The 23801-nt window shown below is 41.1% G+C and overlaps 1 protein-coding gene across 1 annotated transcript in view; it reads left to right on the top strand.

Annotated features, from left to right (window-relative positions):
• Window positions 1-243: 243 nt before the first annotated feature.
• The window catches only part of TTC39B (tetratricopeptide repeat domain 39B), a 76714-nt gene continuing 53156 nt past the window's right edge, over window positions 244-23801 (top strand). The window contains exon 1 of the mRNA XM_424931.8: window positions 244-354. Coding sequence (XP_424931.4) covers window positions 307-354 — 48 coding nt within the window. The 5' untranslated portion in view covers window positions 244-306. The remainder of the gene's footprint in view (window positions 355-23801) is intronic.

Raw genomic sequence — 23801 nt, 5'->3', positions numbered from 1 at the left:
GAGCGCGCTGCCCCCCCCCCCCGCTCCCCGGGGCAGAGCCGAGCAGCGCCTCGCGGCCGCAGGAGCGGGCGCGTTACCCGGGGCGGGGCCTGCGACACCGGAGTTGTGTGGCGGTCGGGGAGGAAGAGGAGAGTGACTTCGCGCGGACCGACCGGCCGGCCGGGGCAGGCGGCAGGCGGCGGCGGGGCCGGACCGGGCGGAGCGGGGGCGGCCGGGAAGCGCGGGAGGCGGAGACTCGGCGGCGGGGAGCGGGACGGGGCGCGGCAGCCGCGTTCATCCCGGAGCGGCGGGCAGCGGAGCGGGAACATGGCGAGCGTCGGAAACGGCACGGAGGAGAGCGGCGGCGGCGAGGAGGTAACGGCGGGCTGCGGGCAGCGCTCGGGCCCTGGCGACACGTCGGCGGGGGCAGCGCAGGCCGGGCCCGCCTGCCCGCATCCCGCTCGCCCCGCGCCGCGGGCACCGCGTCCCTCAGCCGGCCCGGCCTGGCCGCCGTCGGTGCGACGGCGAGCCGGGAGTTGAGGAAAGTTGGCGGCGGGGACGGCCCCTTCCCCTCCACGCGCAGCGAGCGGCCGCCGGCCCGCGCCTTTCCTCTTTTTTTCTTCTTCTTTTTTTTTACCCCCCCCCCTCCCTTCCCTTTTTAACTCAGCTCCGAGTCAGCGCCCGGCTCCGCGCAACTTAGCCTTCCTGGCGGCGGCGGGGAGGGGCGGGCGGGCCGGCAGGTGTCCCGGGCCTCGCCGCCGGGAGCGGCCGTCCCGGAAGATGCGGTGCGTGCCCTGTAGGCCCCGCGTGGGTGGGGGCGGCCTGGGGAGCGACGCGGGGCAGAGCAGAGCAGAGCAGGTGTGGGCTGCAGCCCGCTGCGACTGACACGCTTCTGCTGTTGCCCGGTGGAAGGTGCAAGTAGAAAGCCTCGGGTTTTAACACCGCTGTCCGAACGTTTCCTTTTTGGCGTCCTCTCAGCCAGAGGGATGCAGGGGCTGCGTCGCTGCAGCTGTCAGCGGTGTGGCTGTGTGTCACACAGCGAGTGCGGGGTGCTTTTGAAGGAGCGGCTCCCAGAGGCACAGCTCCTGCAGGAAATTTATGAATCACGTAGTAGATTTTATCCCATCTGTTTTTTTTTTTTCTTTTTTTTTTTTTTCCCCTTTCTGTTTTTAAAGACCGTGCTAGGGCAGATTTTTAAAACAGACACGTGCCGGTGCCACATTGCTGAGATAGGGCGTATACCTGTATAACAGAGCATCTGGCAAATGTGTGAATGTATAGGACTGGGTTGCTGTACAGTTCTGTAAAACGCTCGTGTTCTGTATTTGACAGCTGTGGAGTTGCTCTTGGATGAGACAATAGAAAACCGGCTTCTTCCTTTCCTCAGTTGGAAGGTGTGGATATGCCAGCGCCTGCACCTCAGGGCATGCTGTGGAAGTTGGTACTTCCTAACTCTGTAGTGTGGAGACATAATGGGAAACGCTTTTATCTCATTGTGTGTTGGAGTGAATCATTGCAAAATCATAGGGCACTGAGCACAGGCAGTGATCTCTGCGAGGCTAAGGTTTGTTTTCAATATAAGGAGTGAGTAAGTACCAGTGAGAACAGGTTATTAATGAGCTCCTGCTGTTATCAGTAAGCAAGTAGTTGGAATTCACAGTCGGTAGAACAGGTAGGTAGCAATTCAGCTGTAGCCCAACTGTCCTGCATAAGCAGTACATATTGTCTGAATACTGTTCAACAAGCTTGCTGCCAAGTATCAGTACTTTATCTCTTAGAGGGAGAAAGGGCTTCCTTACCAAAGCACGTAGAAGATGCAAAAGCACCTGAAAAAGGCTTTACTTAAGCTATAATATGCAGAAAGCACACAAACTTTTTTCAGGTGAGCTCTGAAGAGCTCATATTCACTGTGTAGACTTGTGCTCGATCTGCTGGAGTCTGAGAGAGTTTTGAATGGACCGGAATAGGTAATAGAGTCAGCACTTGAAGGTTTTCCTAGTAGAATTTGAAAGTTCAAGGAGGTAGGGCAGGTGCTGGCTTTATTATGGGGTGGTCACTTCTGTAACAAAACTTGTCCATACCACTGGCATCCTACGTCTACAGGTTCACCAAGCTTTACTATTAAGCTTGATGTTCTGCAGTTCAGATATGAGGTAGTTGTTTCTAAGTGCCTTTGTGTTTTTTTTTTTTTAATTAAGTGTTTAAGTTTGGGTTTTAATGGGGGAATGTTACTGCTAGTTACGTTCTTGAAAGCAGTGTGCTTCCAAGTGATGTTTACATGGAACATGAAAGATATGAGCTGTTTATTTTTTAACATACTTAATGCTGTATGAATGTAGATCTTAACATAGGATTTTTCCTCTGTGAAGGAACTTGGAAATACTTGTTCATCCCCAAAGCTTTGAAAAAAGATGCGCTTGAAGTTGTTTCCTAGCTGTAGGGAACCTAACTAGGTCTCGACTAAGACGACTGCTCTGAAGTCCAGACTTAGTGGTGCAGTCAGCTATTCACTACTGAAGTCCATGATTATATAAACTGTGGTTTTCTTTATGCTTCCTTGTAGCTCACGGAAGTGCAAGGCCCATATTTATATTTAATTATTTTGCTGATTTATGCCTTGTCCTTCTGCTCTGGCTTTCCACTGCGCGTTAGAAGGAAGTACTATGAAGTGTATGCCTTTGTTTAATTCCCCAGACTATGTAGGTCTAGTTGTTTAGGTGCTGGTTGCCAACTGGAATTGAAAACATAAGCCCAAGAGGCTGTATGAATGAGATAGTGTTGTGAGTATGCTCATCTGATGAAAACAAATGGTGATCAGGCTCAGGATTTTTCTGTGTGATGATTTCGGGGTGCTAAAAGTGCACATGTTGTTCCTCCACCAGGATTTATTTTCATGGCTGTTATGCTACCAGAGTGAAAGTGTCCACTGATGATGTGTCTAGCTGTGAACTCAGAACATTTGTTGTATGCGCTTCAACAGCTATTGGCATTGAATTTCTATTCTAAAAGTATTCGTATCAGTATTCTTCTGGAACAGGTTGCAAATCTAGGACAGATATGCTTAGGGGCAAAATAATATTCCTGGCCATAGCGGTCTTCAAGCAAAACTTTAAGCCTTCCCCTTCTCCCCCCCTTTACTGTCTAAAGATTACTTAAAATAGTGGGCCAGATCTGCTTCCCATTAAGTTCACTCTGTGCTGCCCTGGTTTTTCAAAGTCTTAAAGCCAGCTTAATTGGTTACTTGGGGATTCCCTATCCATTAAGAAAAAACAAACCAATAAACCCATCCTTGGCCTTTATTCCTGTGAGGGCTGTGGCCAGACAAAAAGGATCATGCTCAAGAGGTATCTGTGTACTACAGGAAAGTCGTTTGGCCACAGCCAGCTAGGCTAAGGATTATGTAGGGATCTGAAAGTGATTTTGTGCCCTTGCTGTGGTTAACTCTAAGGCCTGTATTAAGGACAAGTTGATCAATTCAGCTAATATGCGCCTCAGCACTAGCCTAACTTGTTAAGGAAAATTTGTGTAATGAAGATCTGATGATGCATTCTGTACTCTCTTGAATTGCCCAAGCTGGGGCAATACTATACAGGCCAGCTTTACAAGCCTGGGCAGTTTATCTTCTGAACTCAGTTCAGTATGAAACAAGTGCCTTCAGAACTGGTATTCTTCAATCCAAGGGCTGTTTAGCGTTCCTTAGTACTCTGTTTGAGTACTCAAAGCTTTTTATTCACAGCTGCTGCAGATACGACACTTGTAATCAAACCTATAGAGTCCTTGTTTTCACCTGTAACCTAATATAGTAATGTACTTTGTATTAAAGAAACCTGTAGTGCTGTGCATTCTCTTGCTAACGTTTACTCTGAGAACTTTTTGCTGCTTTGGCTGGTAATTGTAACCTGGAAAAAGAATGCCAGTAGGGAGAAATGGTCGTAGCTGGCCTCTTCCTCCTGGGGATTCTGGGGAGCTGGAGCAAGCTGATATGGCACCTTTTCTTTTTTCTTTTAAAATGAAACGAAGCTAAATGGAGCTAAGAAGGGCATTTCCTGTCCTGAAGGATAGTTACTGTCAAAGAGACAAACCATACAAATCAGGTAAGGACTCCTTAAGAAGTAGATCTTGCTGAGTTGAAGGACTCGCAATTTGGACTTCTTTTTTCAGCGTAGTCTAGGGGCTTGTCTTACGGCTTGTGCTCAGCTGTTTCTCCCGTTCCTGTTTTGGCCTCTCCTACTTCCAGAGCACATCACCATCTGAGCTGAGGGGCAGGCTTTTCCAGCAGCGCAGATAAGAAAAGAACCAAAGGAAAACTAAGCAAGTGTAATAGTTTCTTCCTTAATGAATAAAATTAGGCTGCTCTTTCTGTTTCTGAAGTCCAAAGGTTCTTTATTTTAAATAAAATACGCCATGACTTTGACAGAAGGTTATTTTACCCGTGGATGTACTTATTGAGAGACGTTACTTTTTTTTCTTGTGACCTCAAAATGTATACTTCAGTTTTCTATTACCTTCTGGCACTGTTCTGGCAAATTATTTTTGTTTATATTTTTGTGTTCTAGATTTTCTTTGTTCATCTCTTTGAGCCCCTTGTTTAACTGTGAGCAAACCTGAAGAAGTGTGACTTAAGCCTTTGTTAATTTCTTGGAGAGGCAGAGGAAGCACATGTAACGTGTTCCAGTTAAATGTTCTTATTTAACGTTCACTTTGATTGCTTCCCTCCTCAGAGAGAGGTATGTGAGAAAAAGTGGGGTTATAGTGGTTAATGGTTTACAAGTCATTGCAAACATCAGTAAAGCCTGGTTTATGGCACGCTGCACGTGTGCTCGCTGCTTCTGCAAGTAGTGAGGTCTGCTGAGGGAGCAGACATGGCTGAATGTGGGGTTTCAAAAGAACTATGTTATTCAGTAAGCTGAAGATTTCTTCAGTGGGAACACTAAGGAAAATATTGCAGGCTGCCATGAACTCCTGGAAGCTCAGGATGCCTCTTAGAGAGGCAGAGCTGAACTTTCTTGAATGCTAAATACCTGTGAAGTGAGACTGTTACAATCTGTTACAATTTGCCCTCTGATTTTTTTTAAATAGGGAAATATTTGCTATACATATAGAGGTGGAAAAAAAGAAGCTGATCAAAAAGGGATAGTCAGTTATTTCTGAACATCTGCTTTTCTTTTTGTATATTGAACTGTCGCCTTACCGTTGTGGAAAGTGGCATCTGAGGGTTTTTTCCAATGAAGCACTTACTTCACTTTGAGTAATGGAGTTACATACCTTGCAGGTATGGCTGTTTTGGTAACTCTAGCTAAGATTTCTCCATCCACTACGTTTAGACAGTTCTACTTTATACAGAAACTTAGGAAGGAGTAGGTTGCTTCCTGTTATTGAGTAAATCTGTGTGAGAATTACGACTTTGTGGAAGCACATTTGATTCTGCCAGTATGTACTTGAAGTAGTAAGGAAAGCTTCAGATAAGTAATGCTGCTTTCACTTCTTATGTGGCACGAGGACATCAGGCTGACATCAGGAACACAGCCTGGCAGACCGCATCCATTTGGTGGTTGGTGATGTTCACGCTCACTGTTACTTCTGGATTAATAGGAAGCATATTGCACTTAAGGGAGAAGGAACAGTGGAGCGCTAATCTCTTCCTCATAAGCAAACGATATCAGACAAGACTTGAGATTCTGCTTTTAGAGAGGGGCCTGAGCTGCTGTTGATGCATGTTTAGATTGTAGCCTACATCTGTCGGGAGTCTTGTGCCATAGGTTGGACAGCTCTGTCTGAAACAGGTGAGAAGTCTATGTTAAGTGCTAAAAATTTCTTCTGCTTTTCTAAGCCCTCTCAGGGTCAAAAACACTTCAGCTAAGTTAGTGGTAAGTAAGTGTCACAGACCTGTGGACTTATTCCCAGTTACCAGGTACTGAAAATGAGATATTATTACCGAAGAAGTGAAGACTTTCCTGCCGTCTTTTTCTGAAGTCAGGGAAGTGATGTTGTTACTGCATAGCACGTCCAGATAATCTGATACCTCTGACCTTAGTTGCAGTGATCTTTTGTCATGATGTGGTGAGTGTATCATGTTTTTATTCCACTTCTAGTATGTATTCACTGTGCAATAGAGTAATAAATAAAACTTTACAAGCTAGTGTTTGTGTATATAGCAATGCTTTGGTTACTTCCCAGGTTCTAGAATTATGCATGTTCTTGTCTTCAAGAAATTCTTTTTTTTTTAAAGGATGTTCAAGAGAACAGAATGTTTTTGTAGAAACCTAAATCTGAGGGCAGTCACTTTTTGTCTTTGGCATGTGCTGAGAGTACTGTAGGTTCTGAGAAGTGTAGTGTTTAGGAGGTGAGGAATAACACCTGTCTGTAACTGGTAACAGGCTGCCAGTAGAAAGAAATACCCTTGCTAGTTTTATGCTGAAGGGATTTTGGTTATAAACGTAATGACTGTTGGCTTTTATTTTCACCAAGAACTGACAGACTAGGAAAAAAACTGTTTTATCTAGATTGTCTCCCTTATGACAGTTGTTTACCAATCCAGTGGGATAGCCAGCTAAACAAAATGTTTTTTTTGTGTTGGTGTTATTTTTCTTTGTATCCTGCTCTGCAAAGTTTTTAAGCTTCTAGCTTTCATTCAGTGTTTTTGTTTCCTTTAAATGAGCATGAATGCTAATTCACTGTTAAATGGCTACTCTAAGGTTGTGTGGCAAAAGCTGAGTGTGCTGCTAAATACTCTCTGGAGATGTAGAACTACCATTTATGGCTTTGAAAAAGAAGACAAGGCAAACTTGGAAGGGTGTTTGGGTTTCTGAAGTTCACCTGGCTGGAAAGTGCTGAGGAAATATGCCATAAATCTCAAGTACTGCATGTTCTCTACAGAAGTTATCTCCCATTTTAATCTGGGGAGACAATACTCTGTCATGGAAACTGTTGCAAGTAATGGCTTTGAAGGGAGCAATAGTGTATGATATATATGATATAGCTAAATATATGTAGCCAAAAAATATTAGATATAAATACATATAGCTAAATATATATGATATAGTTATGCATGTGATACAGCTAAACTTAAGTGTGTAACTTGGATGAGAATAGAAACTTCAAGATCAGATCCATTGATGTAAGCTTGGAGTTAAAGAATATCTCAATCTATACCTTGTACATATGCTTGTCGTACTAAGAGTCTTCATCTGTGCAACTCTGGAAAATCCAGTTATATGTATCTGCCTGTGTACTGCTGCCTGACACCAGTGAAGTAGCTGACTCTATTAAGTTGGATTCTGCTGAGCTTAAGCAAAATTTCTTTAAAGTCTTAGGAAAGAGAGATTTGGTAGCAGCTCAGTGTCTGTGTCTTTTAGTGTAATTTGAATTAAATAGCTATATATGGCTATAGCTCCCTTTATTGAAATCTCTCTCTTTTTTATCAACAGTCTTATTTATCGAGTCTAAGGATGACCCAGGTGATTGGAAGATAGCTAATGTTATTCCAGTTTCCAAGAAAGGCAAGACAGAAGGTTTGGTAGCCGGTCAGTCTCTCTTCAATGCCTTGTAAAATTATGGATCAGGTTGTTTTGGGAGCTACTGAAAAGAACTAGAAAGACTAGGCAGTCATTGGTCAGTACCATCATGGGTTCATGAAGGGAAGGCCATGCATTACTAACTTGATGCATATCTTTTTTTATGATAATGTTACTAACCCCGTGGACAAAGAGAAGGTAGTGAATGAAGGGATTTTGTACTTTAGCTAAGTTTTTGCTGGTGTCTGTCACAGTACTTGTTGTGGTACTTCTCAGAACAAAATGCCCAGAATAAAGCTGGGAAGTATGCAACGCCTATGGCCAGAGGACCAGGTTCAAAAGGCTGTGGTAAATGGGGTGAAGTTAGACTCCACCATTCACTAGTGGTGTTCACCGAAGCTTAATTTGAGTGCATTTCTCTTTTTTTTTTTAATCTGTGAACTGTGCACAAGAGTTGAACACGTAAGAATTAAGCTTGCAGATAACACTAATGTAGGAGGAGCCATCAATACCTTTAGGGACAGTGAGGCCTTGCGGCAAGATCTTGTTAGATTGGAGTGCTTGGCAATCACCAACTGCATGAAATTGAACAAAAACAAATGCTGGATTTTGCACCTGGGACGGTGCAATCCTGGGTGCACTTTGTGCAGCCTTGCACAGAGGGATCTAGAGAGTTTTGGTAGATAGTAAGGTCAGTATGATTCAACAACATGCACTGATGACCAAAATGACCAACCTTATTCTGAAATGTATTAAATGCAGGATAGCTAACTGGTTGAAAAAAGTGACTGTCCCATTGTGCTCAGCACTGGTGCAGCCTCCCTTCAAGTAGTGTGTACAGTTTTGGGTTCCTTACTATAAGGAAGACACAAAATATTAGAATGTGTACAAAGGAAGGCAACAAAAAATGGTGAAAGAGCATGACTTGCGAGGAGTAACTGAGGATTCTTGGGTGGTTTTTTGTTTTTTCTGCTTGGAGGAGTTAGAGTGCAGTGAAGTCATCACTCAATAGCTGTTTTATGATGGGGAGTGGAGAGGGATGTGCTGATAGCTCTGGTGATAGATGCAAGGGAATGTCATAATGTTGCATTGGGGATGTTCACATTGGTTTTTAAGGAGAAGTTTTTCACTGAGGTGGTGAAGCAGTGAAACAAGCTCCCTGAGGTAGTGATCACAGCCTCCAGCCTGTTTGTGTTCAAGAAGCATTTGGATAACATTACTAGATATGATTTAACTCTTATGTTACCCTTTGGGAGTCAGAAATTAGACTTGATGACCCTCATAGGTTTCTTCCAGCACAGGGTATTTTGTGATTCCAAATTTAACTATTTTTATGATAGATTGAGTCATGCTGTTTACAACAGAAAGTATGAGTTTGGTATCTAAATTTCAGCGTAAACATACTTCTCAGTGAGTCAGCACCAAATGAGTGCTTAAGTCCAAATTAAAAAAAAAAAAGATTACGGTAGGCTGTCTTGAAGTTCATTTCGCTGTTTTGGTGGAACTTTTATCTTCCTCTTGAGTTCATTCAGTAATATGGGAAAGTATGCAAGTTGTTACTGCAGAGACTCTAGAACTCTGCGTGTGTGTCCATGGTGCCTCACTGAATCAGTTGTTTAGCTTGCAAGCATTTCGTCAAAGGTAGCTGCACTGACACAATTAAAGGGATTATTAAAAGCAGCAAAAAATACAGGGACAGGGATTCAAGGTAGAGAAGCGGGAAGAGTTTTATCTCTCTTCCTCTGAATAGCTGAAGAGTTGCAAGCATGACATGGATTGTGATCAGTTTTAGCTTGTCTCCTGAACAAAAAAAAAAAAAAAAAAAAAAGAAACCAAAAACAAACAAACAAATCACAAAAAGCCCAACCAAAACCAACCCCCTTGGCCAAGAGGGTATGTGCAATTACCTTCAATTCCTGGCAGTGTGTATGTGTGTCCTTCAAATGGAATACAGAAAGGAACTCTTCACTTCCATGGAACAGCTAGTATTGTTAACTTATTTTTTTTAAGCCTAGATCATTTCGCTATTCTGGATTGTTTTGTGTTTGTGGAAGTACTCTGCTGTTACAACGACAGGTGGAATGTGAAAAGGAGAAGCTGATGTACTTTTGATAGTAAACCTGGATACAGAACTTAAATTCTTAGTTATCTGTGAAGCACGTTTCTCTTGTTCTTGGCTATAAATGTAAATGGTTTGGGCTGAAGGAGATCTTAAGCATCATGTCTAATGGGCCTGGATTTTCTGTGTTATATGCCTGAGTGCTAAGAGAAGTGGCTTATAGAAGTTCAGTGTTTTAGACTGGACAGTGCAGTCATGTGGGATTTCCTTCTCCATTGCATGAGTCATCACACTCCAGTTCACCAGCTATTTACTGCTGTGTGAGCTTGTGAAGGAGCCAATTCTTGGACTTCCTGTGAGTATGTGCTTAGTATTACAGAGAAATTCAAAGTAACAGCACTGAAGGAGGGGAAATGTACGTGAGTAATGTCCTAAATGCACTGGCATACTCTTAAGTGTAACCTTATACCTATGGTGATGTATTCACAATCCTTTGGACAGAACCATCAAATCCAACAACTGTACATTCTTTGTATAACTTCCAAAGGCTTTAAATTGCTCAGAAGAAACTGTCCGTCTCTATGTCTTTGACAAACCTCAGCACATAAATGGATGGTGTGACTTCTCTGTGGGAAAATGCATGAATTCAGTGCATCAGTGTATTTTTTTCTGGATGCTGTAGCTTTCCTTTAATGCCTGCGGAAATAAGCAAGCTCTGCCTGTGCATCATTCTGGATGAAGAGTTAAAATAGAGAGAATTTTCACTTAAGAAGCAAAGTCATAGACATGTGACACACCAGCAAAACTTAAGGGGTGCATTAGTAGATTAACTCTTACTCCATGTTGGTGAAATTTGAAAGCATATGTTACTTATGATATTTGTTGATAAAGGGTTATCCTCATAAATTCACGTGAACTGGTACACTCAGGTATAAACTTTGTTTGTACTTGTCTTTAGGTAGCTTAGAAAGCCTTCTGCTTGCTTTCCAGTTGAGTCAAGATCTGACTCTTCTCAGTGAAATTTAATGTGATGCATGTTCTGGTTGTGATACTGTATTTTCATGTTAGGCTATTGTTTGTCTTGCTCTGGTTCTGGTAGAAACAGAAGGGACTTTTCAGAACGCATGTGTAAAACAGCTAATAATTTGTTAGTTTTATACCAGTAAGGAAGTTAAATCTCTTTAAGATGGTGCTTTTTTTACACTAATGAAAAAATCTAATTGTTTCTAGGAGAGATGAAAGGTGCTCTGTCTCTCTTGCATCAGGGGAACGGGTTGTGCTTTGGACAAAAGTAATTGCTTTAGTCCTGTACAGATGTCTTCAACTCTAGATAATGTTGATTTCTAAAGCTTTGTTGCTTTGTTAGTGCACTTTGTGCTACTGGTGGATTAGAAGATATCCACAGAGACTTGCATATAATGAGAAAAACATCACATATAGGTTGTTGCAATTACTGTTGTTGCAGCAAGGGCTTCTTTTAAAGGAAATGATGCACTTAAGGATAATCACTTCAGTAAATTTTCACTGTGAAACAGAACTTTTTGGTGCTTTGTGTGCAGCTGCTATTGCATTCTATACAAATAATTGATCAGCCATGTAGTCCAGAGAATACTTAACCAAGGAAGGGGTGGAGAGGTTAATACCAGAGATGCTTGTACTAATTTCTGTTTCATACAACTAATGAAATAAAGATAGACAAAACTGAAACTGAGTAATCTTTAACACAGTGAACAGATTGTTCCTCGGCTTGGATTCATCTCTAAAAAAGTGTCAGCAGTTCTGAAGTGGTGTCTCTGTAATGAGACTTATTTAGAATTGTTGATTGCATTGTAATTGATAAGCATTCTGGAATGCTATCAAATTATTCTTCCAGGAGAAATGTAATCGGTAATAAGTGATGCTTTTGTCTGAGTAATCTGTAATAGATATACAGTGACTGTTACATAAATAGGATTTTTCTTTGAACCTTTACAGATCTGTAGAATCAGTGAGCATCTTTATTTTAAATAGCTTACGTTCAGAGCTTTTTATATTTTACCTTTTTTTCTTTACTGGGATGCAGTCTTCACTGTCTACTCTTTTTGTATCCCAAGTCAAGGTTAATTTTCAGTATGTAAGTGCAGTTTGACATTACACTATCCCCTTCTGTTTTATACGTTCAGAAATGTGTGAAACTTTTTAGTTTTTTTAAAATTATTTACTTGTTTTTTGTCTTCAACTATGATGAGTAGCCACTTACGTTGTGGGGTAAGGGAGGAGAGACTGGAGTTGAAGTTTTGCTGCTTCTTACTCTGAGCCACTCATGCTCAATGTGAACTTTATGATGCAAGTAGAAACCTCATCAAAGCTTGGTAACTGTCACTTGATAACCTGATCTTCACTGGAGAAATGCTTGGAATTTTAGTAAGTACATTTAAATCTCAACAATGAATACTTACTTAGTGTACAAAAAAAAAAAAAAAAAAACCCTCAAACATTAGGAAGCCTTTGCTTGCTAAAGACTTGCTTCTCAAGGCCTAGGATAGAATTTCAGACAGTGACATACAGTATGAGATGTGTTTCCAGCCATTCAATAGTTGCTTCCACCACTGTAAGCATATAGCTCTTGCTGTGATGGGTTTGTGGGAGGGTGCTATAGTGAGTCTGCTGGGCTTTCTCATATTTGTATTTCAGCTGTCATTCTCCATACCAGAGGGGCTTTATATACTTGGCTTGCTTAATGGCAGTGCGTGTGCCACAATCATGGATAATCTGTGTGATAACATCCGTGGTCAAGTCCACCCCTTGATTCTGAGCCCATCTATGAGTTGTATTTCTTCCTTGATAGCCTGAGATGTCATGGACCTACTGAGCTGGAAACAATTCACCCTTATATCGACAGTCCAGATCTGCCAGAGCCCCTCCAATCCTAGAAGCCTGATACACGTGCTGGTTTGTTATGATTCTGGCCTGATTCCGCGACTACTGGGACAGGGCTACCCATGCCCTAGGAAAGGGGGAAGGAAAAAGGTAGGGAGATGGGCCTGGGAACAAAGCAGTGGCTCTGAGCTAAGGGAGAAAACTAATTTACTAAATATGATAGTGGAATGTGAGATAAAACAATATAATTGGAATTGTAGTTAATAAGTCGAATAGATGAGAATGTCCAAAAACCAAAGACTTTACTCTAATGCTGAAGGTGAGATGGCTAGGGAGCTCACACCGCAGAGGCAAGCAGAAAGAGAAGGGATTACAGTCTTGTGACTCCCAGTCAGTTCTGTCTTTCCCTCTGAATGGGAAAAGGAATAATGAAGTCTTCTGGGAGCTGTAGTTCACTCTTTCTCTTCTGAGAGCTGGTACCTGAACAATCAATAATCTGCAGAACTGCAGCAATAACTCTTTATCTCCCAGTGCACTGTGTGATGTTATGATGTGGAATACTGATAACAAAAATCATAAAACCATGACATGGTTATTTTGATGTTCTTCGGTGGTGCAGCTCTTGGGTGTTTGGGTATCTATGTGATATACTTCAGTAGCCATGTTCTCTACCTAGGCATCAATATCTTTCCACAGTGCAGCTTCTCACAGGGGTTTGTCTCTGTGCTGCCAGTTGTGCTACTTCCTTTGCTCCCCTACTTCCTGCCATAAGGCAGTTGCCACCATCCATGGGGCAGTACACAGAGAGATCGCTGGCCCCTACTCTCGTTCAGGAACATCTGAAGCCAGCTGGATTGCCTTCAGTCCTGCGCATTTGCTTGATTTACCCTCTCCATCAGCAGTGTCTGCAAGTTGTCATGTAGGACTCTGTACAGTAGCCTTTCATCACTGATGCTTTCTCCCAGAACAGGACCCATCAGTGAACGAGGCATATTGCTTCTCATTCTCTTGTAGTTGACTGTACTTGGCCTCTTCAACACACAACATCATCTCCTCTGGCAGTATGTGAATGAAATCTTTGCCTTTGGACCAGTCCATGATCACTTCCAAGATTCTTGGATGGCTGAGGTTTCCTCTTTGAGCCCACTGTGTGGTCAGTGCATCCTGCTTAGTCCATGTAGCATCAGTAGTACAGCACGTAGAGAGGACCTTCCATTTGAACACCCAGCCCAGCATAGACAGTTGAGGTGCTATGAGGAACTGTGCTTCAGTACCTACCACTTCTGAAGCAGCTCAAAACCGCTCATATGCTGCCAGATCTCTTTTTTTAGTTGGAGTGCAGTGGGCTTTGGATGCACTGTTTGGATCCTGGCAGACAGAACTAGAATTAACTCTTGTCATGATGAGAACATACGCTAACTTTAGTGACTCTGATGTACTTTTCAAGTTTAACTTAGTGTTTCAAGTTTAACTTAGTGACAGACTGCTGGGAATCACTTACACTCTTCTTGCTTGAACTTTCAGAGATCATTATTTCTCTTTATGATACAAGAGCAAGTGCAAGTCAGTGTTATACTTCAGATACCATGCACTGTATTCAGACATGCTATTGGTGTGTCATGTTACAAAGATAAAAGTGAAGGTTCATTATTATTATTTTAAAAAATATTAGACTGCTATTCTTTAACAGCTTCCACTGATACCAAATACCAACCAACAATAATAGATCCCATCTCTGAAGCACGTGAGTTCTCCAGCAGCAGCACTCCCTTACACATATCACATAGTCCTTTTTCTTTTTGTTACAGTCGCTTGTAATATAGCTATGACTTGAGCTATTCTTATTTATCTGTGTGTTTGTTTAAGCTGTTAAATAAATTGCTGTGTGAAGGAGGTGAAGTGTGTAGAATCATGACAAGTAAGATGCATTTAAATGAGGTTTTTGGAAAGCCTCCTTTTATAGAATATGAAATTTTCTGTGGTAGATGAGACTCAGGTTATCTTGGGAAAAGCAGTACTGGAAGAGTTTTCAAGCTTATAGCCGTTGTCATCAGGCATTATACCATGGGTGTCCAGTCTTTTGGCTTGCCTGGGCTACAGTGAGTGAAGATGAGTTAGTTGTCTTGGGCTGAATGTATATTGGCTACCCTGAAAGTAATGCCTCCCATTTGTTCTCATGGAAACTGCAACAAATACAGAGAGCACAATAAGACTGTTTGATAGAGCGAAGTGTCAGCTATGCAACACTGTTTTTCAGCATAGTCACCATCATTAGCTATACATTTTCAACCATCATTGAACTTGCATGCTGCAGTAGCAGAAATCTGTACCAGCAGACGTGACCTGCTGTCACTACTGCCTAAATGTGCCAGCCATTGCCTCCCTCTGCTCACATCCATTGTTTGATGTCCATAAATACTCAGCAAGAGTCAGTGAAAGTTGTGGGTGCAACATTTTCTGCGTGGAGGAACTTACTTCCATGCATTTGCTTCGTATGCACTTCATGTCAGATGTCGTGTTGTCAGACTGCTCCTCTGCTGCCATCTGTCACACAGCATCAACATTTAAAGGAGTATTGGTATGAAGGTTCAGCCTGTACTGCCATACCACCAACATCTGCCTCTGATGTCCCCTTGTAGAATATATGGTATACTTAGTGTATACAAGTAACCAATCTTATTTTAATCTTTAATATATATATATGTTTTTTTTTTTTTTGAAAAAGAGCAATAAAACCATAAAACTAGTGGGATATGTGACCCCATTTTTGTGGAACCATTGCATCAGTCTGGCATGATGGCAGTGGCTGCAATTTTTAGTGAATTCTCAAGGTGTTCATTAGAGGTTTTTCATGGAATTTTACTCTTCCTGTACTTAATCTCATAATTTCTCATAGTTTCTCATAGATATATGTACTGCCAAAAGCGATGGTGTGAATAAGACGTGATAATGAGCAAAGGGTATTTTTCTCTGGGAAGAAAAGTCTTATGAAAGTCTAGTAGAGAGACATGATAAAAATTTTTCTTTGAGTTGAATATCTGATTTCAAACTTGATGCATTCCATTTGAAAAATGTTACTGTATTTATGTTGAATGAAAACAGAAGCACAAATATACAGAAAAAAATATTTATTTCTGCAGTCTTGAAACCTCTTCTCAAATTCCTTTATCAAAATGAAAAACACAGCTGCTTTTTTTTTCTTTTTTCTTTCTTTTTTTTGCTGCTCGCAGGACTGTGTTTATCCGAAGTATCAAAATGCATAAATTTCTCTCCCACCACGTGAGTTAGCACTGCACTGTGCCCTTCCTGTATCCTGTTTTCAGACCAGACAGTGCCCATCATGCACTGACGTTTGGTTGTTGTGAGAGATGGGTGCGTGCCCAGAGCCGGGCTGTGCTGCTCAGTGGGGCAGAGTTGCCTCCATGATGGCACAGGGCAGGGGATGGTACAGAGTGGGCTGGGCTGAGCTGCACAAAGCCCATGGGCCATGGGTTGGAAACGCCTGCTTTACACCTTGGAAATATAGAACGTACTGTTTCATTAGTGAAAGTGATAGTGTTTGTTTCAGCTTCTGAGTAGTGGTATTGGGAGAGAAAATGTGTGACTGATTACTTAGTATGATCATCAGATGTATGATCAGCAGATGTTTTGAAAGATAGCTTTTTAGTTCCTGTCAGTTCACCAGTTGATTTGTGGAAGAGGAGCTGCATCCAGAAAACCCTCTTTTTAGCCCTTTTGTTTTCCCATGCAGTTTAGAGCAGGATTAAGTCCTGTCTATCGAGAAGTGAGCATGTTTTCACATTGCTTGAAAGGTAAAGCTATTCTTTCCTACGACACATTTTGGCTGGTGTCTTAACTTTGAAACTGTCTTGATGTATAAGACAATTCAGCATTAGAAATGCATTTACTACACTATCAATGCTTCTTGGTTTACTTCTGTGTTCTTTAGTCACTATTCTTGAGTGCTAACTAGCTGCTTTGTTTTTTGCTCTCTTTGGAGTTGATCGGCTGAATCAACAGCTAAGTTCAGTTGCAGCTAATGGCACTGCTGTCAAAATGTATGTAATCTGGGGAAGGCAAGGCATTTTCTTTGTCTGTAGTCTGAAGAAATCTGTTCTTAACAGCTGTGAATTTCTAATTTTTTTGAAAAATTGGTTTACTAGCAAATATGTACTTGATAACAAACAAGTTAGGGCAAAAATAGATTCACATTTATGAGGCAGAAATAAAAGTTACTTTTAATCACCATAATATAAATACTTTTGTCAAACTGTTTGGTCTGTCGTCATGGTGGAAATTAATCTCATGTGGAAACAGGAAGAAGTTTAACTATCACCTTAATTTTTCATCAAGTCAATTTGTTAGAAAAAAAGTGACTTAAGAAATTTTCCTTTACCATTCAACTCTTCCTGCTTTTTCAGCTGATGAGGAATGCTTTTCAGCCAGCAAACTGAAAATCTTTCATGAATGGAAGTAAATATCTTTTTACATCGGCTGTTGCTGCTTCCAATTTTACTGTTTTTTTTTTTTTTTAATTTATTTTGAGCATCCAGTGGTAACACTGTGGATAGGGCAGCCTAGAAGCAAAACCTGACACCTTTAGTCACCGTCTGCATTAAGAGCTCTGAAATAAGGAAATGAAAGTGGGAAGGCTATGTGAGGCACCTGGGCAGATCTACCCTTATGAGAAAGAAATGAAGATTCTGTTGGAACTGTAAACCCAACAGTAAGACCGATCTTGTAGTCTGGTGTTTGTCAAACAGATATTCCAAATTCCCTTTTCGTAGTAGCTTTTATCTTAGTGCATTTTGTGTAGTCACGTGAGCCCAAGTAAACATCTTATCTTCTTATGCACTAGGACTATCTTTTGAAGTTATGCTGTTGCATTAGTATCAAATTGTCTGATTACTCTTTGACTTGTCTGAGCTGAAGTTTCTGTAATATTCTGGCAATTACAGAAAGCTAAACTTCATGAGGAATAGTCATTTCTGAACTATAATGGGTGAATTTCCCTAGCTGTGAAATTTGGACTTCACCAGATTTATTAAGAGTAAGCTTCTTAAATTGCATCTGTGAGTTCGACTGTTGATATCTTGGTTGCATATAAGCAAATCAAGAGAATGCCTTTTCTGTCTAAAACAGAAGCTCTGTCGGCTAACTTGTTTTTCCTTTTGTGTCTTTCCCTCTGCTTGTCTCTCTGTGAAACTTTACTGAAATTATTAAATATTCCTCCCACTGTAAGCAAGGATCAGTTTCTCAACAACCCGAAGAACCTGAATGTCCGTAAGTCTGCAGGTCCTGACCAGATGCATCCCAGAGATCTGAGGGAATCGGCTGATGTAGTCACCAAGCCATTCTCAATGATACTTGAAAAGTCATAGCAATTAGGTGAAGTCCCTGGTGACTGGAAAAAGGCAACTTTGCACCTGTTTTTAAGAAGTCTAGAAAGGATGACCCAGGGAGCTACTGGCCTGTTCGGCTCACCTTTGAGCTGGGGAAAATTGTGGAAAAGATATACTTTAGCACAGGTTGGGGAGACAGGGAGGTGGTGTGGCACAGCCAGCATGGCTTCACCAAGAAGAAGTAAGGCCTGAGAGGTGGTGGATGTTCTGTACCTGGCAACGTTCAAGGTCAGGCTGAACCAGGCTCCCAGAAACCTGATCTAGCTATAGATGTCCATGTTTGTTGGAGGGGAGCTGGGCTAGATTACTTTTAAAAGTCTATTCCAACTCAAATGATTCAATGATTATTTTTATGGCAATTCTCTGATTGAAAGAGGTTTGCATTGAAGTTTTTAAAAACCTTGACAAGCTTGGCATAAAGTTTTACAGGACTTAGAAGAGCATGTCTGGTTGAAGAGGTATTAGGCTAATTGAATGATCTTTCTTACAGCTAGAGAGAGCAAACTTGTAGTATCTACTGGAGTGTCTGCTTTAAGGAGAGTGGTTTTGTGTAGTCCTGGTGTGGTTTAACCCAGCAGGTAGCTAAGCACCACACAGTCATTTGCTCATTCCTTCCCCTTTCCAGATGAATGAGGGAGAGAATCAGGGGAAAAAAAAATTAGCACTCATGGGTTGAGGTAAAACTATTTACTCAGATAAAGAAAGGGAAGAGGATAATAGTTCTCTCTCTATATATATCTGGATTAGAGTTCAGCCAAGTTTAACTGTAATTATACTCTCACTTTTACATGCAAAAAGTCAGATATGAATATGAACATGAATAACTGTTGACAGGAGCCATTTGTGTGTCAATTAAAATGAAATATTTTCTCATTCTTGCTGAATGCATAACTGAATCTGCTTATTTCCACTTCTCAGTCATAAGGGAGAGGTGTTATTTAAAACAGGACAAGCTCAGCCAGCTGCATTCAGAACAGTTAAGACTGATGTCAGTGTACTGAAGTGTGGTTCCATTAGGCACCCTGTTGAGAAGTAGATTTAGAAAAGGCTTCATCTTGTTGCTTACATTAGTAAAGGCATGTCCAACCTGCAGCTGGTACAGCTCACCCTGTGGCTGCCCCCTACCCCAGACTATAAAGACAGTGGCTCTAGGCCCTGGGCCAATCATCCACTGTACTATTAACCCTACAGGGGTTGCAAGCAGGACAGGGGGGAGGGAATGGTGTAGTGCTAACTGAAGTGATAGGAAATAAGTTTATGCATTATGATACATTCGCTAAACACAGTCTTGTGAACAGCAAAAACAAACAAACAAAAAAAAACAGCTGTGATTTCCATTTTAATAAAGGAATTTGAGAATAGATTTTGAGATTGCTGAAAAAGTCATCATTTTTTGGTATATATGTGCTTCTGTTTTCCATCAGCATAAATAAATTACTTGTGAATTTTCAAGTGGAATGTATTGAGTTGCAATCAGATATGCAACTCAAAGAAAAATCTGATCATGTCTTCATCAGAATTCTATAAGCCGTATCTTACCACAGAGATATCCCTCACTTCACAATGACATTATTTAGATAATCATTCTTTGACAGTATGTACGTTTGTGAAAAATTGTTTAAAAGGATGAAGTACAGAAAGAGTAAATAGTTGATTCCTGTTTTCTTTTTGGATGTGGGGTTGTTGCTGTTTTTTGTTTGGCTAAAGCATGACTCCTGACCAACTTATCCGTGTTAATAAAGATCTTGAACATGATATGCTTTTCTGTGTTCTTGAGATTTAATAAGTGAGTCTGAACTACTGACTTGCATCTGTGGCTTCTAACAGCTGAAGTTTTTCATCTGCTGTGGAAAACTTTCAGCAAAACACAGCTCCTCCATGATCTCACTCTCTAGAAAAGCACTGATGTTTTATGCAAAGCGTTCTTGAGAGATAATTTTTAAGAACTGGATCATATTTAAAGCTAAAGTATGTTTGAAATAATATGTAAGCACAAAGAAGTCAACTGCTACTTGAGTGAGCACTGGCATGAAGAGACAAAAACTGAACTGAAATACACACATTCTGTGTTTATATATATGTAATTTATATACATAAATATAAACAGCAAAACAGAATTGTTGAATTCTGTCCTTACATGGCCATCATCTAATAGTTAGTTTGAAGGAAAGGTATCCTGTGCAACGAAGTGTTGGACAAGTTCTCAGAATCACTTTCCTTTTTATTTTTTGTTTTGCTCGTGCAGCTTCTGTTTGAAATTTTGAAGCATGTGTTGCTGCAAAGACGATGGAAAAAAAATATTTCTGCAAAATGATTAAACTTTCTGAAAAGCTCTTAAAATAAGCCATGTGTTCTAGTTCCTGAACTATTTTGGGAGGAATCTCTAATTGTATTCTTAAATACTAATCAACCTTCAGGAAGGCTGAACTCTAAGGAGCAAAGCTTCACCGTTTTCATGTTCTGTGTTGCATCCTGACTTATTTTTTCTACTGTTTGCTGATTCACTTATGGATCACAGTAACAGTAGGAATTCATATTGAATTGCTTGTCAAAATTGCCTCTGAGCCTTCTTCAGCATTGTTGCTTTACGTAGTACAGCCTCAGCCTGTTTCTATGTGCAGCTCCTCCTTCTAGATTGATTACTCCTCAATCTCAATCAGTTAAAGGTAGTGTTTTCTTGTTCTTCTGTTTAGCTTTCCACCAGTTCTAATGAAATCTTCAGCCATGAATAATTATGTTCATTTCTTGGAAATTGATTAGAAATTGTATTGAACAAAAAGAAGCATTCTGGGAAATTCAATTAGAAACAATTTAATGATGTTCTTTCGATGACAACTGTTTTTCATTATGTTTAGTTGGCAGATTCCTAATATAAAAAAAAGTATGAGTTACCTCTTTAAAACTATTCAGTGTATCACATGAGCAAACTTTCATAACTGTGCTATAATTGTTATTAATACCTTTTTAAAATTGCAAAAATGACATACATATATGTATTTTAAACAGAGATGGGTTTCATGTGATCTAGTTAGTAGTTTACAGTGATGTAGATCTTTCCAGTTTTGTGCATTTATAGTAGCTCTGCGGTAGTGACTGAATGAACATTTACAAACCACTTGATTTTTGTTTTTTTAATACATGTATGCATATAATATATGCACATTTTTATGGCTTTACATGTTAAAAATGTGCTTTATGTAACTCTTCACTCATAGAATCACAGAATCACAAGGTTGGAAAGGACCTACAAGATCATCTAGTCCAACTGTCTTCCCATTATCATTGCTACCACAAGCCACTAAACCATATCTCGTAGCTCCTCATCCAGCTGCTTCTTGAACGCTGCCGGGGACGGCAGCTCCACCACCTCCCTGGGCAGGCCATTTCAGTGCCTGATCACTCTCTGAGAGAAGAAGTTTTTCCTTATGTCTAATCTAAACCTCCTCTGGTACAACTTGTGGCCGTTTCCTTGGGTCCTGTTTGTTGCCTGGGAGAGGAGGCCAAACCCCTTCTCATCACAGCCTCCCTTCAGGAAGTTGTAGAGTGCAGTGAGGTCTCCTGAGTCTCCTCTTCTCCAGACTGAACAATCCCAGCTCCCTCAGCCGCTCCTCATAAGGCCTGTGCTCCAGACCCCTCACCAGTTTTGTTGCCCTTCTCTGGACACGCTCCAGGACCTCAATTTCTTTCTTGTAGTGGGGGGCCCAAAACTGAACACAGTACTTGTGGTGCGGCCTCACCAGTACTGAGTACAAGGGGATGATTACCTCCAGGCTTCTGCTGGCCACACTATTTCTAATGCAGGCTAGGATGCCATTGGCCCTCTTGGCCACCTGGGCACACTGTCAGCTCATGTTCAGCCAAGCATCAACCAACACTCCCAGGTCCCTTTCCTCTTCACAGTCATCCAGCCACTCAGCCCCAAGCCTGTAGCGCTGCATGGGGCTGTTGTGGCCAAAGTGCAGGACCCGGCACTTGGCCTTGTTGAACCTCATCCCATTCACCTCAGCCCAGTGATCCAGCTTATCTAGAACCTTCTGAAGGGCCTCCCTACCCTCAGGCAGGCCTACATTTATCTATACCTTTATTATCTATACCTCAGGTGCTCTATATTTTCTGTTGTTGAACAGTCTTAATTCACAAGTAAATTTGTAACAGACTGCTTGGAGGAAATTGAATGTTTTCTGAGTGCTTTTGAAACATTTGAACTTGACAAATCTCAGAACTTGATCTGGGAGAATCAATTCCAGGTATTTCAATTGCAGTATTTTCACCTATATTTGAGAATCATAGAATTGTTTGAGTTGGAAGGAACTCTTAAAGGCTATCTAGTCCATTTCCACTGTAATGAACACAGACTCCTACTGCTAGATCAGAGCCCTGACTCGGCCTGACCTTGGATGTCTCCAGGGATGGGGGGTCCACCACATCTCTGGGCAACCTATTCCAGTGCCTGACCACCCTTATCACAAAATACTTGTTCCTTAGATCCAATCTAAAGCTCTCTTTTAGTCTGAACCATTTCCCCTTGTCCTGTCATCACAGACCCTGCTAAAGAGTCTGTCCCCTTCTTTCTTATACCACTTGAGATACTGATACTTCAGGGAGGCTTTTATTTTTTCTGTAGTTGACATGGAATGTTGTAGCAAATGGCCACATTTCTCATCTAATGCCTTGAACATTTTCATTGCATGAAATTCACTACAAGCTTGTATGAGACTGAACAAGATGACATATTCAATGCCTCTTTAAAACATCTTTTACATGCAGTGGGATTGAGGGGCCAGAGAACTTCAGGAAGAAAGCCATACTTTTTTTTTTTCTTTTAAGTGTCAGAGTCACCTTCAGGAACGTTTCTAACCCCCACAAGAAATTTTGAGAGGTCGTGACTAGTCTCTATGATTTGAAATGGGAAAACTGTCATTGTTGTTCTTCATCTACTAAAAGCTTAGAGGAGTACTTAATGAGTATGAATAGCAGGAAACAAAAATCAGCAGACAGACTGATGTGTTCCTTGCCGAGTGTACAGAGCAGGCAAGAAGAGATCCATGTTAGTGGAGTTTTTCCACACTGATACAGACTTCTGATTGCTGCTCTTCTCTGCAAACATCAGATAAAAACTCAGTTTCTTCCCGTAAAAAAAGTGGAAGCATACTCAAAAAAAAGCTCCGAGTGTGTTTATGTTGCTGAATTTCTCCTCCTGTCTCTTGAAATGGATCAAGGAGGCAAACGGACTCTTCAGAGAAGCACTTTATTATAAGACTAACTTCCGTCATTGTGTGGAGTGAGACATGGGTAACAGGATTTTTATTTAGGATATTTGTTCCTGTTGACATCCATACTGCTTTTGGAAATTTGGTTCCACTCTTCTCAGATCAGATGTCATTTTATTTGCTTCTGAATTGGCTACTGTACTCTTCAGAATAGTCCTTATCCCTGCCTACTGTAATACAGACAGTAAACCTAGTTTGAAAGAGAGCATTTAGGCAGTCTGTTAATGACGTTTCTTTAAATACATTTATGATAGTCGTTGGCAGTGGTAGCTGCAGGCAAAAGTAACATGCAATTGCAGTATTTTGAAACTTGCTGTAGTAGCATGTTCAACTGTTCAGCAGTATTACTCTGAATGGGTAATCTCCCTTAGATAAAAATACAAGTAATGTTTTTTGGAAAGTGGATCACTGTTCCTCAACTTCTCCTGTAGACGAGAAAGAGCATCTGATCCATCATTACCATTTGATTATTCTGATGAGTTGGCAGAGAAATTTAAAATACATGCAGCCTAGGTTTGTCTTCTGAAGTACTGCTGAATGTTAGCTTAAATCTCACATTAGCACGCTTAGGGTAAATGTCACATAAACTATCTTTCATCTCACCAGCATTGAACTCTTAATAATATTCCAGGTGCGTGCATCATCTTAAGTGAGTGGATAACCTTAAAGGAAACTGTAATTGGTGGAAATTCAGCTACATACACAAGGATGGTATTTA

The sequence above is a fragment of the Gallus gallus genome, chromosome Z (assembly GCF_016699485.2).
Source record: "Gallus gallus isolate bGalGal1 chromosome Z, bGalGal1.mat.broiler.GRCg7b, whole genome shotgun sequence".
Classification (NCBI taxonomy): domain Eukaryota; kingdom Metazoa; phylum Chordata; class Aves; order Galliformes; family Phasianidae; genus Gallus; species Gallus gallus.
This window is presented reverse-complemented; position numbering and strand designations above follow the sequence as displayed.